Below are 18,184 nucleotides of genomic sequence, written 5' to 3' on the forward strand. Positions count from 1 at the left end.
GGTCCGATCTTGGACTTGGTACCAAAGTTAAAAGCATTGTCAACGCCAATACCTACCTCTCTCATTCTTGTTCCACAAAGGGAAAAAATTATAAACGATAATTATTTTTTAAAATTTTAAAAAAATTTGAATTTTGATATTGCAATTTTTTTTGTTTAAACAAAAATAAGTAATTATTTGTTAGTAAGTATTACAATAAACTCTATTTATCTATATATTAACACAAATTAAAATTAGATAAGCAGTCTCAAATCGATAATAATTAAGTCGAGTCTATCTAAACTATTTAATGTGCAAATTTATGCAAAGCGAATTAAACGGGGCATATCTACCCATTCACAATTTTAGTTCCATTCTACAAGTTCAAACAAATTTAAAACCTAGTTAAAAAGTAAAGTACTTTAAAAACTTTGGCAAGAATTTATGTTGGAGTAATATTACTAAACATAACTAATAAAGTGATATACTTGCAGATTTTCAATTTTAACGTATCATCATAAGTGCATCATGTCATGATGGTCGTAAAAGAACAAACCAAGCACTAAAATATGCTCATGCTAGAGACGTTTATGAAAGAAATATCCTTTATATAGATTGAATTTGTGTCGATCCATTTCAAATGATATGAGTAAGTGATGATTTATATAAAAAGTCTGATCCATAATCTATCTAATATTTGAGAATAAGTGATCCATAATCTATCGCATCGTGATGAAACATTTAGCAAAAGATGTAATGTCATAATCTATCATTTAATTAAGCATCCTTCATTCAAACCCACTAACAAAATAGTAACAACTAACATTCATGACAGATATGGAATAATCAAATTTTAAAAGATTCAGAAACTACACATATTTTATTACTCGTTATGCAGAATTTACAAACACAAGAATAAAGAATGATTGACCATATATACTACATATTCATTGACAATAATTTGACAGATTTCAAAACACATTGGTGCTAACAGTTTATAACTTCAGAACAGTTTCTATAAGAATACAACATATTGCACTCTTTAGTATCTTTTGTGAGTGTTGCTTCTTTTTGTATCCTCAAGTTCCCACATATCCTTCAATGACTTCCATTTGTGTTCAAAAGTGTCACTGAACTTTTTTGCAATTTGGTAAATATGATTCCTTGGAGGATACGTTACCATTGCATTAGAGAACACAAGCCTCATGTCGCTAGCAAACTCATCCTCTGTTGCATACAACCTCATTTTTCTCTCTATTTCCTTCAAACCTATTGCCTTTATCTTACACTTATCAGACTTTGCTATTTTTGGAGGATCTTTCAAATCCCAACCATCTCTATCTACCAACATCCTCTTTAATATCAACCAACATTGCCTCCTCTTAACACCATCCATCGGTTCCTTCAACCCACATTCTTCACCTCTTGTCACAGACGCTGTTTTGGAACAAAGTTTTGAACTTTCTTTCAAACCATTAAAACCTATTTCTGTTTTTGAAACTTGGTTCTTGATGATCTTCTTGTTTTCAACAACAATGTTACTATCCTTTGTTTGAGACGTAACTGTGTTGGAAACTTGGTTCTTGATGATCTTCTTGTTTTCAACAACAATGTTACTATCCTTTGTTTGAGACGTAACTGTGTTGGAAACTTGGTTCTTGATGATCTTCTTGTTTTCAACAACAATGTTACTATCCTTTGTTTGAGACAAAGCTGTTGATTTGGTTTGATAATTTGAATCAACCCAATAACAGGTTACGACTGGTTTCACAGAATCTTGAATCTTCCTTCTCTTGTTTTCATCTGTGGCGCAAGAATTTGAATCACGTTTTCTTGAACCAGGAGGATAACTGAGCTTGACGATAAGTCTTTTACGAGGTTGTGTTTTCTCGGACATGGATGCAGAAGAAGGGTTTGTGTTCGATGCTTCTAAGGAAAAAGGTTTGGTGTTGTCGGACATGGATGCTTTTAAGGAAGAAGGGTTTGCGTTGTGTGACATGGACGCTGTAAAGGTAATGATGTTTGTTTGTAAAGGTTAAGTGTGTCTGTCTATATATAAAATTTGTTTGTTACCATATTTAATACAACTTTAAATATTCAATCTTATTTGATAATTAGATTTTATTTGATTCTACCGATATCTAGGGATACATCCTTAATATCTAAAACTACTTTAAAAATTCAATTTCTTAATGAAAGAGCCTTTAATTTTTGAGAAGTTGTTTTAAGTAACTTCTCATTTGATTTTCTTTAAAACCTCTTCAAAAAATTTAAAAAAAAATTAATTATTTTTTTTTGTTTTAAAAATTGTAACAAACAAACGCAAAGTTCAATTAAAAAGTAAGTCTTTAAATATTAATAAATCTTTTTACAACTGAATAATTTTAATTTATTTTTTTGTTTTAAACTTTAAATAGAAATTTTAATTCTTCTATCTTTTTCTTTTTTGAGTTTTGATCCCCATTTTAAAAATCGTGATTTTGGTCATGTTTTTAAATTTTGAGTTGAATTTTGATCACTTTTTGGGATTAATATAAAAATTTTAAAAAGGGACAAAAATGTGATTTACAAAAATTAAAAATAAAAAAAAAGTAAAATAGGAGGATCAAAATTATAATTAAGACAAATAAATATAAAAATATTTTACACTCATATCTTGAATAATATTTTACTTACCCATTAATATTGTTTTAATTTCCTTATTTTATCTAATTTACAAAATTAATTTTTTTTTATTTTAAATTCGAATAATTTTGTTCACTCTCATTTATTTGCACGGAAAATTAAAAAAAAAAGCCAATCTCTTATTGATAAAATTCCATGAAATTAAAAAGTTAGTATTTAATCTAGAACTATATAAATGTAAGATTTATATAATAAAAGTTCATTATATCATAATAAAGTTAATTATGTATTTCAATATATCTATAATTAAACTTAATTTTAGTTTTTTAAATTGTTATTTGTAAAAAAAGTGATTAGTGTCAAACTCTTATACACGGAATTTAAAATAGAGCAATTTTGGATCCAACGGGATAAAAGAAATATTCAAATCAAGAATCAAGTCAATAATTTTAACTACGAAAAGTTAATTTGATTTTCTATTGTAGAATCTTTCTTTCCAATTATGTATTTTCGTGTCCTCTTCTTATGTTATATCTCTTAAGCTATTTCTCCTTCCCTCATATATATTTTTATAATTTAGAGAAAGTGTCCTTTTTATTTTAGGTTGCTCTTGAGCTTTTTCTTGATTTTTTTGGGTGGATTTTCGACATTTCTGCCATCTTTTCTTTCCCTGTCAACTTGGTGTTTCCGGTTCTGTTTGTCTCTGGTGGTTAATCTTGTTAGAATTAATTTTATTATTTTTTATACAAGACATGCTTGTCATATCTCAAATTCACCATACCCTTCACAATGATTATTTAGGCCACTAACCCTAATCATTTGTATATTCTTATGGTCATTCATTTCATTTGCATAGGCATTGTTCAATACAAGAGAACATGTATTTTGGATGCAACGCTTTGTGCTGGTACCTAATGGGAACTAGGGTTTCCTAGCAGCTAGAAGTTGCTCAACAGTCAAACCCTAATTGGAGGTAGCTCTTGAGGCTTGTGTGTGTGCTTATCATTGATGATTCAACTTTGACTTCTTATTGAAGCAAAACCCTAATTTCATCTGATCATTCCATTGTGTGTGTGTGTTTCTCTTGCTTGGTCAAAATACACCCAACAATCATTTTTTTCATGGTTCATTCATGTTGATTCCTTGGTCTTGATTCGCTTCATCTTGTATTTGTGTCCATTGGTTTGAACCCAAATACATGGTCCCACAACTTTCATCTGCTTCCATTCCATAATAATTCATCTGGATCATCTTCATGCCTAATCCTAGCCCAGGCCTTGCTATTCCATCTGGTCAATTTTATTCAAGTCAATTTCATACCATGTTCATTGCTTGGTATTTGGTCCATGGATCTTGGGTCAATTAAGGTCATTGTCCATTTTTGGCCTAAGAGGTTCATCCAAGATTTGTCATAGGCCATTCTTTCTTGGTTCATTCATGGACCTTTGCTTTGATTCTATTCAAATTACAAGTCTTGATTCCATTCATACTTGAGTCATATTCATTACAAGCCATGTTCAAGTTAGTTCATTTCAATCTAATTTCAAACATGCTCATACAATGATTCTTGATATTCAAATTCCATACAAGTTCAAAAACTAATTCATTTTCATTCAAATGGCCAATTCCATCATACATTGTTCATTATAAAAAAAATGCCAAAAATTATATGTTGACCAAATGTTGACTTTAGTCAACAGTTGACTTTTTGGTCAACTTTGACCAAAGTCAACCCAACTTTTTTTCCATCCTAAAACCCTAAACTCCTTTCCAAATCTTCAAAGTATCCATCTTGATCTTTGGTTGGCCATTTGTACATTGAGGCTTCAAATTCAAACTTGACCATTTGTGTTCAACCACCATTGTCCACTACATGAAACCACGACCTACAAAACAAGGAAAGGCATGAGATACAACCACAAAGTCAGAATACATATGCTGCAAACATAGGCCATGTTAGTCCAAGATAGAATTGCATAAGTAAAGACCAAGGCATTAAACCATGAAGCAAAAGCCAAAGAATGCATACATGGCCATGCTACCTAAACCAAAGTTAGAATGAACATGGACAAGACCTGCTACAAATCATCAACATGAATTGAATACACATGGAGTAGAACATGAACTCTATAAAACCAGGGCATGACGAATGAAGTTAGAATGAAGGCAATGGACATTACCTACTGCACATATGCTGCAGAACACAACATGAAGCAACACATACATGATACACCTGCAGAAATCACAAGCTACAATGCAAACCTAAAACATTCCATGAAGCAATACACCCTGCTACATCAGAAACCATTCACCATATTGCAGACCTGTTGCAGAACCATGTGACCAAAAACCAAGACCTGCACTCCACAAACATGCCAAAATGAATCACAAGTTGGAATGAATGCAGTAAAACCAGGTGTAGCATGAGCAATGCTACATGAAACCAAGCCCGAAATTACAAGCTACTGTCAAGGTTTACAACAACATGAGCCAAGTCAGAAGCTTGTTCGAACCTAGACAAAGTGTGACACGAGTTAGAAGCTATTCTGCAATACAATGCCATGATCACTACAGAAAAATCCCAGGACCAACATGTTTTTCACGTGAGCTTTTCAGGATTATTGATTTACAAAATCTGAATTTTATTCACATTTAAATCAGAGCAATTTCTAGCTAAGCAAAATCTAACAAACTTAGATCCAATTTCCTAATCTATCCTCTCCTAAATCACTCTATAAAACCATCACCATTCAATCATTTGATCCCCTCTGAGAATCATTCCCTCTGACACCACATCAGAACCTTCATCACTCTCTCACGCATTCTCAACCCTCACTGCCTCAATTCGCATAGAAGAAGAAGAAAGGGAAACATAAGAAGCAATTTTACAAGAAAAAGAATGAGAAAGAAGATTGAAACATACCTGTGGATTCCGGTGCCGTCTCCGCCGTATACGTCATCTTCTATGGTAGGTAGGTGTTCTATTCAGCTTCGTTTGGCTTCGAGGACGATACCAGGATGTAGTTCGTGGTTCCTGGAATCAAAGCCCTCTCATGAGAGGCTTTGATTCATCGTTATATTCATTTAATTTCTGGTTTTGTAGATTAGGTTTCATGCATTTTCTGTTTCGATTTGATTGATAGATTTGGAATTAGGTTCAATGGTTGATGGATTTTGAGTGTAGAGTTAGAGGTGGTTCGGATGGTGGATTTAATTTCATGTTTGGCAATGTCGGTGTGGCGGAGGAGAAGAGGTCTGGTTGTGGTTTTGTCATATATGAATATTGTTGATTTTTATCATTCTATCATTTCATTACATTGATTTAATTTTTTGCAATTAGTTTTAGCATTTTAATTATGAATAATTGTTTAATCTTTGATTTGTGATCTTTAATTGCTAACTAATTACTAATTGATAACATAACACCTAACTACTAATTGCTAACACTTCCTTTGAGCAATTTACATTCTTGCATTTTTAATTTGAGCAATTTATTTCCTTGTTTTATTTGTTTGTTCTTTACTTTGCCATCTAATCTAAAACGAACAAAAACATGATAAAACGGAAAAGACTAAAAAGACCTAATTTGAGGACATTGGACTATGGACTTGATGTTTGACCTTAGCATGGGACATGGAGTTTATTATGGACTTTGTGTATGACCTAGGCTTGGAAACTTAGAGGACTTGTTAGTACCCTTGCATTTGGACCTTAGACTTTTGTGATTGACCTATGCAACTGTGAGTTTCTGAGGACTTGTAATCTTTTATTGCAAGAATGAATTTCAATCATGGTACTACCATAGGGAGACATGTTAATTCCATTATCCACTTGTTAACTTAGGACACAATGCACACACAAGACTTTCTCTTGTGCTACCTTACAACGAGACGCTTTATTTCTCACATCATTCTCTTGTATTTTTTATGTATCCCTTTCCCCACTTTGGTGTAATTTTTACTCATTTTCCTTTGTCTGTTGTTGCTTGTTAGCAAACCTTAGGAGTTAGAATCGTCACCATTTCATAAATAATAAAACAAACCCTTGATCCAACATCAAGTGGTCTTTTCTCAAATAAAATTCAAAACACAATAAATTGTGATTAGGATTGTATGCCACGAGCCTTAAGTGGTGGAGAAGGAATGAGATTGGAGCTTTCCTACCCTCATTTTGAATATTTTGGACACAAGACGCTTGACTTGGTAGTTTGAAATATTCACCTCTACTCATAGTCTTTAGGGAAATCTAAAGTCAAGAACACTATCTTTTCAAAAGATAAAATCGACATCAACTCATCAAACCTTTTGTTTGCACCTTAGGACACCACTTCGAAAATCCTTTTTCAAGGTATAAAATCAACAAAACAAACAAATATTTTTTACCACGAACTACGGGGCTCTAATTTCTCACTTCAACAAGTGAGCATACGTAGGCACAAGGGTCCAAATCCTTGGTGAGCACACTAATAAAAAACTCACTTCCACTCCGTAAATATTTAGCAAGTAAGCATTAAGATAACGACACCCATTCAAGTGAGGCAATCTAGACGGTTCTCATTGAGTACGATGGATGTGAGGGGTGTTAATACCTTCCCCTTACATAACCGACTTCCGAACCTGTTCGTAGTTGCGATGACCATTCTTTTGGGGTTTTCTCGATATTTTCCCTTTCCTTTGAAATAAATAAAATCCGATGGTAATTCTGTATTTTTCGCGTAGCGATAATGCTTAAATACGAATATCAAATCTATAATCATAATTTAAGACGAAAGCAAAATAAACATATAACATTACATACACATAATCTTTTGATCTACGACATATTAATTTATTAAGGAGTATAGGAATACTTGGAAGGATCAAAGAAGAAATCTTTGTAGGCACTGATAACGATAATCCTAAAATGTAAAAAATGTAGAAAAAAGTGACTAACACTTGTTGGCTTGTGGATCTTCCTCAACCGATACTCCTAATGCCTCAAACACTCTTCAGATGGAGAGAAGAGATGATATGTTTGTGTAAGGTATATTGGAGACCATAGCATATATATAAGGTGATGGTCAATTAGGGTTATCATTATTCCGAAATGGATCATCCTGACATTCACTCATATTTGAGCTCATATCCAATTAATTAATTAATTAATTAATTACTAAATAGAAATATAAGTAGTCTTTTAAATTTATTTGACCACTTAATCAACTAAGACTCTTAATTTGATAAATAACTAATATAATTAAAATATATATGGCCACATAATAATTATTTGAATATAATAATTAAATATTATTCCAATAATCTCCCACTTGGGCAATATAATTTTAATAATTATATCACAATTATTTAGGCGTGCATATGAATGCTATTTATCTTAAGATTTCAACTTTATAATCTGGTCCACCTCATGCATTAATAATGGGATCACCGTTGTTGTTGCCACTGACATATAACGTGATAGAACTCAGACAACCACCGCATCAATGTACTTGAACACATAGATCAATATGGATGAGTGACATAGAAATTTCATGTAATGTGATATCTGAATCATGCATATTTTCAACTGGTCCAACTGAATTCTTTATCGAAATCAAACTGAAATTTGCAAATTCAATATTTGCATAAATGATACAGAACAAGTTGTCACAATAATAATATCATAAACTTTATTTATGTAGAAAATCATAACAAAATTTGTTTCTGTATTAAACACAAAAATAGAACATAAAAAGAAGATAATATCCCACTAATCTAAGACATCATTAGTGACAACAACCATATTAAATACCTTAGTTGTCAAATATTTGATTAGTAAGTCACCTAGCATAAAATTTCTATTTATATATTTTATCATTCAACAACAACAACTTATAAGTCAATAAACTTTATAAAACAGTTGTTGAAACATTATTCGACTGACTTATTTCACAATATAGCCCGAGTTGTCTTTCAAATTTTCTTACTATATGCAACCAAGTGACATAAATACTTATGGTCATTTAGGATGCCAATTATATATAGACATCCAAAAGGATCAGAGTCAAACATCCTAATAATCTCCAAATTAGTCCATCTCTAATATGTGAGCACAATGTCATACCCCAATTTTGTCCGGGAATTTTAAATTTTCATAAATTCGACTTAATTTTCAGTTTACATCATATGTACAGCATAGCATGCATTTTATCATTAATAATACCTGAAATATCAGTCAGGATAAACTTATTAAAAATACAGACAAATCGGTTGAATCTTTCCTCAAGTACGGACAAAATCAGCAGATAAAAAGTTTCAAAATTAAAATTACAGACACCAGTGTTATTAATCTACGGTTCACATAGTTTAACCTGGTGCTCTCGTTATATTTTTCGGCGACTGTTTCGGTTGTATTCTGACCCGCCTAAGCCTTTTAACATGTGAAAATTTATTTCAGCATTTGAAGAAACGTTGTATTTTTTCAATAAGTATATTTTGTACTGATCATTTTAATGTGTCTGATTTAATGTTTCGAGCAAATTTTCGTCCGACTTCTATTTATAATCGGTCCTTTTATTTTGTTCTAGTATTTAAAATTAGGATTTATCTTATTATTATATTTTTCTAAATTAAACTATTATCTAATAAATATTTTTTTAAATAATATATAATAAGAATTATTAATAAAAAAGAAAAGGAAAATAAAATGAGTATATTTCACGTTTCCTCTCTCCCTCACGTTTCCTCTTAACCACATCCACACTCTACCTCACCTTTCCACGTTACCCCTCTCTCTTTGTACATTAAAAAGAAAGGAAAAAAGAAAACAAAAAGAAGGCACAGACTACCTCCTCAAAAGGCCCACCTTCAATCTCTCTTAAACTCACACTCTCCACTCACCCACACCTCTTCGTCACTTCCCTCGCCGGTAAAATCTCACCGATCATCCTCTTCCTCCGCCACCCTTTCACTCTTCATTCCACTTCCACAATCACCGCCTGGCTTCTTTCTTTCCACTGCTCGCTTTCTCACACCAGCGACTCCCTTCGTTCCCCCGTCTTCCGAACCACCGACCAAACTCCATCCATTGCCGGTGAAATCGTCCGCCTCCACGACACACATACCTCCGTCGCCGCCGACTCGCCGACTGCGCCGGTATCACTCATCCCCACCACCACGAACCTCTGGTCGCCGCCGCGAAGCTCCGCTCGCTTTTCCAACGAACTCACCATATTGCAGACGTGGTTCGATAGGGGTAACAATTTAAAAATAAGTGTTATTGCAATATTGATTCACTGTTTTAGTTCTATTACCATTTCGATTTATGCATGTTGGGTTGTGTATTGATTGCTTCATTTCAAGTTCGATTTGAGTGTGTTTACATTTCCTGGTTTATTTTTCGAGTGAAGCATTCAATGATAAGCATGTGTGATTATGGTTGCAAGATTGCTGAGAATTTATGGCCAGTGCAAGTATGACCATTGTTTCGAATAAGCTTTTCTGTTGTTGCTGAAAGTTTATGGCAGATGTTAATGATAACAAACTTTTTTTTTTCTGTCATGGTTTTAATTATTTATGTTTAAAGGTTTTTTTTTTTACTTGAGACATATGCTGGAATTATATTGTAACTTAGTTAACACTCAAGTAGAGAATACTAGTAACTTGTTTATAGCATGAACAAAGAATCCAATCATTTATCTTTTTTAAGTTTTAATGCATCTAAATTACAATTGAACTAGCCTTTTCTATGAACACAGTAAAAAATGCAATGATGAGTTTGTTTTGATGTGGTACTTTACTCCATTACAAAATCGAATTCTATGCCATGGACTCGACAAATTCATGTCGACATGCCGCCTGCCACTCTTTTTTTTTTCTAGGCACATGAATTTTAGATGGTAAGTCTTTTCCTTTTTTTTATCTATTATGTTTTAATAGTATTTTTTTTTTCTGTTTTTATTTCTTTTCTATTAGTAAGTTATTTTCCTTTATTAGTAATCATGATAATAACTTGTTTTTTAGTAATGAATTGTTCGGGTAGTGGTTTCATCTAACCATGTTGCAGTTAGTTTTTATTTCCTAATCTCACCATGATTAAAGGAAAAACTTATTTAGTTTATCCTCTTTTGCTTTATATTTTTAAATCCATTTTTATAATTATATGAATATAGTTTAGGTGTTTGCTTGTTTCTCTTTACATTAGGCCCATATACCATTTGACACTTCTTATATTTCATACATGACTTGTAAAATGATGTGAATAATTATGAGTTGGTGTTGTTGCTTAATTTCTATTGCGATAAATTGGACTTCGATTCGTGGATTCGGTAATTTTATATCGATACGCCGCCAAAATTTCAATATATCAATGGAATACTTTCACCGTATTATGATCTTGCGTATGACATTAATCATGTTGTCATTTCGTAAAAATCGGTTCTGAGCACATCATCGTCAATTTATACCAAGTATATTAACATTGTTACTTATTTCTATCTCTTTAATTAAATTAGTCAATTAATTAAATTTTGATTAATTAGTTGATTTTGATTAATTAACTTTAATTAACTTGATTATTTAAATTCAATTAAATAATTTTGATAATTAATCTTAATTAATGAATTTAACCAAATTTTAATAAATTAATTTTGTTAACTAGAAATTGATTGATTCCTTTCTCTATCACAATTTCGCATCATTTCTAAACCATCACCAATACAATTTCATCATCAATTCAAACCAATTTCAAAACAAAACCAAACAATTATTGATTCAATATCAATCTCACATCTCCAAATACCCTTGTAAGTCGATTGCTCTATAGCATCGCCATCAACCTCACATAGCTTACTCTTCGGCTTTCTTACAATGAGACCTATTCGGTTATTAATTAATCGATTAGATGATTGATTCACTAAAATACAATTTATTCAAAACACAAATTTAAAACCTCGATCCAATGTCGAGTATTTCTATCCAAATCAAATTAAAATACCCAATCACAATCAAACACCATTTCATTTGGAAATAAAAAGGGGGGTGGCTTTGAGTTTTCAATTCCTCTACTCGATTATTTGAATACGAGTTCTCTTACTCGGTTAGTCAAATAGTCGTCATTTCCATCCACCTAAGCATAAACAAATCAAACTATTTCATAATAACAAAACAAAAAGGGAGATGACTTTGAGTCTTCAATTTTTCTCCTCGATTATTTGAATACAAGTTCTCTTACTTGGTTAGTAAAATAATTGTCATTCCTCTACAAATTTCCGAACCCCGATTAAATCAAAATATTTTTCATAATAAGCTAAAATGAAAAAGGAGATGACTTTGAGTTTTTAATTTCTCTTCTCAATTGTTTGAATACGAGTTCTCTCACTCGGTCAGTCGAACAATTGTCATTTTTACAAACATACAACTTAATCAAATCATTTTCATAACAAACTGTACGAAAAAGGAGACGGTCTTGAGTTTTTAATTCCTCTTCTCAAATGCTTGGATATAAGTTGTCTTACTTAGCCATTCGAGCACTTGTCGTTTATTCTAAAAAACATCAACCATATACAACCTTATTTTCATAAATATTCAGATGAAACAGAAAGCGGTCTAGAGTCTTCTATTCTCTTTCCCGATTATTAGGATACGAGTTGTCTTACTCGATTATCTGAGTATTCGTCATCCGTTCAAAATACCTTAATTATTACCAAATCCTTTCTATAATTAAGGATGAAAAAAGAAAGTGGTCTAGAGTCTTCTATTCTCTTTCCCGATTATTAGGATACGAGTTATCTTACTCGATTATCTGAGTATTCGTCATCCGTTCAAAATACCTAATTATTATCAAATCCTTTCTATAATTAAGGATGAAAAAAGAAAGTGGTCTAGAGTCTTTTATTCCCTTTCCCGACTGTTAGGATACGAGTTGTCTTACTCGACTATCCGAGTAATCGTCATCCAACCAAAAACATCTCAACCAATCAAACAAAAACGTCAAACATATTAATCCAACTTGTCACCCTCGTGTGACCAAAACTCTTTTCAGAAAGAACACTGTTAATCCTTTCTAATGCGCACAACAAACCAATGCTTAAGCCTCCGCCGAGAGTAGACAAGCCAGCGTTTAGCCTTTAGAACGCGATTTAAAATAGTTGTTCACTAAAAAACACCAACCAACCGTAGTTCCCCGAATTATGAATGCTCTGATTTCCTTATTTAAGGATACGTAGGCAGGAGATTGTTGTATCTTCGCAAGCACACTAATAAAAAACCTCCTCTTTCTCCTTTATGAGGTTCTCATCCTATTCTATTTTATAACCCAAAGATAACAAACAAACATAAATTAACACTCAAAACGCGAATCGAACTAAAAGGTTCCCGTTGAGTACAACGGACGTGAGGGGTGCTAATACCTTCCTCTCGCGTAATCCACTCCCGAACCCGAAAATGGTTGCGACGACCATTATTCCATTTCCTAAAGGTTTTATCGATATTTTCCTATCCCTTCATTGGGATAAATAAAGTTCGGCGGCGACTCTGTTCGAACGTAATTTTTTTCGCGACCATCGCGAGGAATCGTATTTTTCGAGATGCGACACACAAGTTCTTATGTTCTCTATAACAATCCTTATGGTTGCCTCATTTCAAGAATTCAACTTTTAAATTTTCGTATCTGCCAGATATCATTATATATACGCTTATTCCGGATGTATATACATAAGATAATACATGAAATTCCCAAAACCAAAAAAGTATAAAAAAATTAAACTTAATTTTTTTAATTTTCATATTCTTTTATTTTGGACAATGATTGAAACTTAATAGCCTCCCTTGATAATTGAGACATACTCTAGTTTACTGTCTTTCATGTCAATTTTATTTTCAAATATATATATATATATATATATATATATATATATATATATATATATTGTGATAACTGAATGATACCTTGAGAATAATCTCTAAGCATCTAAATACCTAATACAAAAGAGATGTGCCCAAGATCTTTCATCGCTAAACTTTTGTTAGAGATTTCTTAGTTTCACACAACAATCATATATCATTGTTGACTAAATAAAATAAAATTGATACATTAAACTAGGAACATAAACTTACTCCTATTAAACTTGTAAAACCCAATAATTTTTCATAATAGACATCTCAAAACCAAACGAGATAATTATCTTATGAAATATTGTAGTATCACTAATGAGACAATTTCATTAACTCATAAATGAATTTTATCTGTTCGCAAACCATAAACTTTGTATCTATTTACACAAAATTTTCTCTTGTTGTATGTAATACGGTGAACTGACTTTGTGTTTTTGCTTTGAAAAGCAATGTTACGGACAACAAGAGTCACCACCGACTTTTCTTTTATCCAATAAGGAAAGGCGGAAAAAAACAGGAAAGACCTTGATTAGATTTTGAGTTCGGGAGGTACATTATACAAAGGGAAGGTGTTAGCACCCTTTGTATCCATGGTTATCCATGGGCTCTAATTGCTTAACTCACTTATGTTTTCCTTGTTTGAGAAAGTGTTTGAGAAATGTGGTGTGTTTAGAAAATATTTTGAAAGGAGAGTTTAACTTTGTAATGATTCTTGTACGAATGTATACAAAGTGTTTATCTCGTTTGATTTTGAAAGATGTTTAGAAAAATATAACTCGACGATGATTCTGGTGCGAATGTATACGAAGTGGTGATTTTCTAAAAGATGTTTTGAAAAGTGTGAGGTGTGAAAAGTATTTTAAGTTGTGAGCAAGCATTTAAGAGTTATACCTAACCAAGGTCTTTATAGGTATTTCCTATCCTTAGGAGGGTAAAAATGTCCTTACTATTGAGAAGTAAGTAGTCTTTCCCTTGGATGTAAAGGGACATCGTGGGGTCGTCGATTGGTCATTGAAGGCAACATTTGTAAGGATACCTTAGCATTCGAAGGGACGTTCATCATTTAATCGTAGGCTACAACAGAGGGTCATCGAGGGACAAAGTCATATATTCGAAGGCAACGTTCGAGGGACAAGGTCATATATTCGAAGGCAACGTTCGAGGGACTATGATTTATCTTGTAGGGACATTGACCTTTTGATTGAAGGGACTATGACTTATCTGTTTAGGGATGATGATGATTGAATCGAAAGGGTCTTTGCTAAGGGTATCTCCACATTCGCGGGACATGACCGTAATATCGTAAGGCAACAAAGAGAGGGTTACCCTAGAGGTGCAAGTGTGGAAATGATTGGATTCGGATATATTATCTTGAATTAATTTATCTAAGTTCGATTATTTATCTTTCCATGCAATCCTATTAGCATATATCTAGACAGTTATATTCACAGTACGAAAAAATTAAAGTGCGAAAAATAAGACTACGCTATTACATGGTTGCGGGATGGGGTACATAATTTAAAAGGGGATATAAAATATCTAAATCTTAATTAACGAGTACAAAATAAAAAGGGCATATAAAATAATAAAACCTAATTAAACTAAAAAGAAAGAAATAAAAAATTTAAGAATGAATTAAGAATATTTTTAGTCTATAATAATAGAAACTTTTTTTTATGAATTTATGGGAAAACTTAGACTAAATTGATAGAAATTTTAAAAGAAAAGAAAAAAAAATATAATTAGATTTTTATTATTCAAAATAGCCCATTTTAATTAATTAAGTGGTATATGAAAATTTAATTAATAAACTAGATTAAATTATATCCTAGTTTAAATAACTAATATAATATATTAATTAGAAAGTTAATTAATGGGTTTTATTTTAATAATAGAAAAATAGTGGTGAATTAATTATAGTGGAAAGGGAGTAAACATAGTAAAAACACTGAAAAGCTAAAAAATAGGTCCTCGTTATTTATTCGCCTTCATTAAAATATATATTAATTCTACATGGATTTTTCCATTTTGACACAACACCACCATGCATGTTACAGTTTTCTCTCTTACGGCAAGCTACTTTATTTTTTCTCATGTTGTTTCTTTCATGTGAATACAACAAACCTGTAACTTCATCTTATATCAAACCACACACATAAAATAAGATCATATATAATCATCATGCAATAATAAAAATAGCCATGCACAAATCAAGAAGCTTATATTATTTTACTCATGTATTAGTTCTCTTTACTGCAAGTGATAATGATAAAATAAACCTTACACATACATGTTAAAGACAACCAAGGATTTATATTATCACCATTATATCATCATCATCATTATTATGTAATAACAACATGTGAAATAAATATAATCATGCTAGAAACAACACTCATATAATAATAATTAAATGACAGATATAATTCTTTAATCATGCAAACATAATTTCTCCAACATGCTATGACATATCAAGAACAGATGCATACTTGAATAAAGCAATATCAACATCCACCAAACCATGAATACATCATCTCAATATATATATTAAACCAATATTATTCATGCATGAATTAAGGAGTATTGCAAGGTAATCATGCTGGATGCAAATTCCATAATGAACACTTACTGGGGATTTGATTCTTCTAGCTTGCTCACTGTATGTGTGTTGTTCTTATTCAGACTATGAGTGTTTTATGGTTGCTTCTCTTTTCCCCGCCCGTGAATCTTCTTGCTTCTGCCTTGCCTTGTGTATCTTCTTCTGCTATATCTCCCCTCTTTTTGTCTCCTCCCTCTCGCTGCAGCCATATGAAGTATTTATAATGGTGTGGATTAGGGTTTAACCTTGCTAAATATTTGGATCCCTTCCTATACTTTAGGAGAGTTAGGGTTTAACCTTACTAAATATTTATTAAATACAAATATTATTATAAATAATGAATAATTTAAATAAAAATTAATTTAAATCTTAGTTACATAATTGAATTAAAATTTAAACCTATTTCTATTTTTACTTTCATCATTTAAAAACAAAAATCAAAATTATTCTTACTTATATCAACCAAAACTATTTTATAATTTATGGGCTTTTAAAAAAATGTTACTCTTATAAATAAATTTTATTAAGTAAAAAACGTGAATTACTAAATAAATACTATTTATAAATAATGAATAAATGGAACATGAGCCACTAAATTATAAAAAATAGTTATTATAATTTAATGAGCTTTAACAAATAAAATTAATTTAAAATTTTAATTATACAATTAAAATTCAAATCTATTTTTATTTATCATTAAATTAAAACTATTTTATTTATATATATATAATTTATTTATATCATACAGATAACCAAAATTATTATTATTTTTTATATCTGTATCACATAATAAATAAATTAAAATTTATAATTTATATGAGAATGTATGCTAATGAATGAATGCAAATGTGAAATAAATGTCACGCATGAATCAATTTATCATAAAAATTAACAGGCAAGTTTTGGGGTATGACAGCTGCCCCTGTTCAATATTCTTAAACCGAGAGAATTAGAATGGTATGTACGCCATTCGTGATCTGGAGGTGGAAGATTATTGAACACTTAGAATGCCCCAAAAATTTGCACTTGTTAATTAAAAGATAGTCTTGATGGAGATGGGTTTAAAGATGCCATCCAGAAAGTTTGATGATGAGAGCTTCAGAGTGCGTTGTACATTAGACCATATCTGAAGACATGGATGTCACACTGGGTCGTACGCTAGACTGTATAATGAGTCATCCATTAGGTGATATTAGGGTGAGCTGAACCTGATGAGATAAGGATCAGAATGGGTCATACGCTAGACCGTATCTGAGTAGCAGAGTGAGTCATCCGTTAGGCTGTATCTGGAGAAATAAAGATCAGAATGGATCGTACGCTAGATCGTATCTGAGTAGTAGAATCAGTCGTCCGTTAGGTTGTATCGGGCGATAAAAAGTAATCGTACACTAGACTACATTTCAGAATGTGTTGTACGCTAGGTAGTATCTGATGAGAAGAGCCAGACTGGGTCGTACGCTAGACCGTATCTGAGTTGCAGAATGAGCCGTCCATTAGGCTATATCTGAGGATAAAAGATCAGAATGGATCATACGCTAGATCGTATCTGAGTAGCAGAATGAGCTGTTCATTAGGCTGTATCTGATGATAAAAGGGGTAGTCATACGCTAGACTACATTTCAGAATATACCGTACGCTAGGTAGTATCTGAGGGGATGAATATCCAAATGGGTCGTACGCTAGACTGTATTGGAACAATTGAAGGAACCATACGTTAGGCTGAATCAGAATGAGCCGTACGTTAGGCTATATCTGATAATATTTGTATATGTTGTATTTGCAATAAATGTCTGGGATGGGCTTAAAGATGCCATCATTAGGAGGATATCAGAATGCTTATCAGAATGAATATTCATATGGATTATATCTGAAAGATGTATCTGAATCTTGAATGTAATCGATAAAGATATCCGTCTGAATGAATCTTTATTTTGACTGTATCAGGAGGATAATTAACATGAAAAAAAAAGAGTTAGCCTCATGCCATGTCATAATGCATGAGATGTTTTATGCTCTTGAAAATAAATTCAAACATTGCATGCATGTATATGCTGTGAAATTATGCATGAATGAATTATGCGTCTGAAATTTTTTGCCATGGGAAAATAAATCC

General features: G+C 31.9%; 1 protein-coding gene and 2 long non-coding RNA genes across 4 annotated transcripts; 1 reads left to right on the forward strand and 2 right to left on the reverse strand.

Moving 5' to 3' along the window:
* Nucleotides 1-1,021: 1,021 nt before the first annotated feature.
* Nucleotides 1,022-1,876, reverse strand: LOC127123155 (transcription factor GTE8-like). The gene has a single exon (XM_051053402.1). The coding sequence runs from the start codon at nt 1,874-1,876 to the stop codon at nt 1,022-1,024; it is 855 nt and encodes a 284-aa protein (XP_050909359.1).
* A 2,318-nt stretch (nt 1,877-4,194) lies between these two features.
* On the reverse strand, nt 4,195-5,950 carry LOC127119428 (uncharacterized). Of its 2 annotated transcripts, none has more exons than XR_007802818.1 (3): nt 5,528-5,950; nt 4,785-5,117; nt 4,195-4,490 (listed from the first exon to the last, which is right to left on the reverse strand). It is a non-coding gene; the product is annotated as an uncharacterized LOC127119428 (long non-coding RNA). The 2 variants fall into 2 exon arrangements; XR_007802817.1 differs by having other exon boundaries at nt 4,785-4,961; nt 5,528-5,933.
* Nucleotides 5,951-9,318: 3,368 nt separating this feature from the next.
* Nucleotides 9,319-10,871, forward strand: LOC127119429 (uncharacterized). Its single transcript, XR_007802820.1, has 2 exons — nt 9,319-9,834; nt 10,337-10,871. It is a non-coding gene; the product is annotated as an uncharacterized LOC127119429 (long non-coding RNA).
* Nucleotides 10,872-18,184: the final 7,313 nt, after the last annotated feature.

The sequence above is a fragment of the Lathyrus oleraceus genome, chromosome 2, assembly GCF_024323335.1.
Source record: "Lathyrus oleraceus cultivar Zhongwan6 chromosome 2, CAAS_Psat_ZW6_1.0, whole genome shotgun sequence".
In the NCBI taxonomy this organism is placed as follows: Eukaryota; Viridiplantae; Streptophyta; class Magnoliopsida; order Fabales; family Fabaceae; genus Lathyrus; species Lathyrus oleraceus.

Excerpts from the sequence above, each read along its gene's own strand:
- LOC127123155 (XM_051053402.1), bottom strand. The coding sequence starts at position 1,876 with ATGTCCGAGAAAACACAACCTCGTAAAAGACTTATCGTCAAGCTCAGT.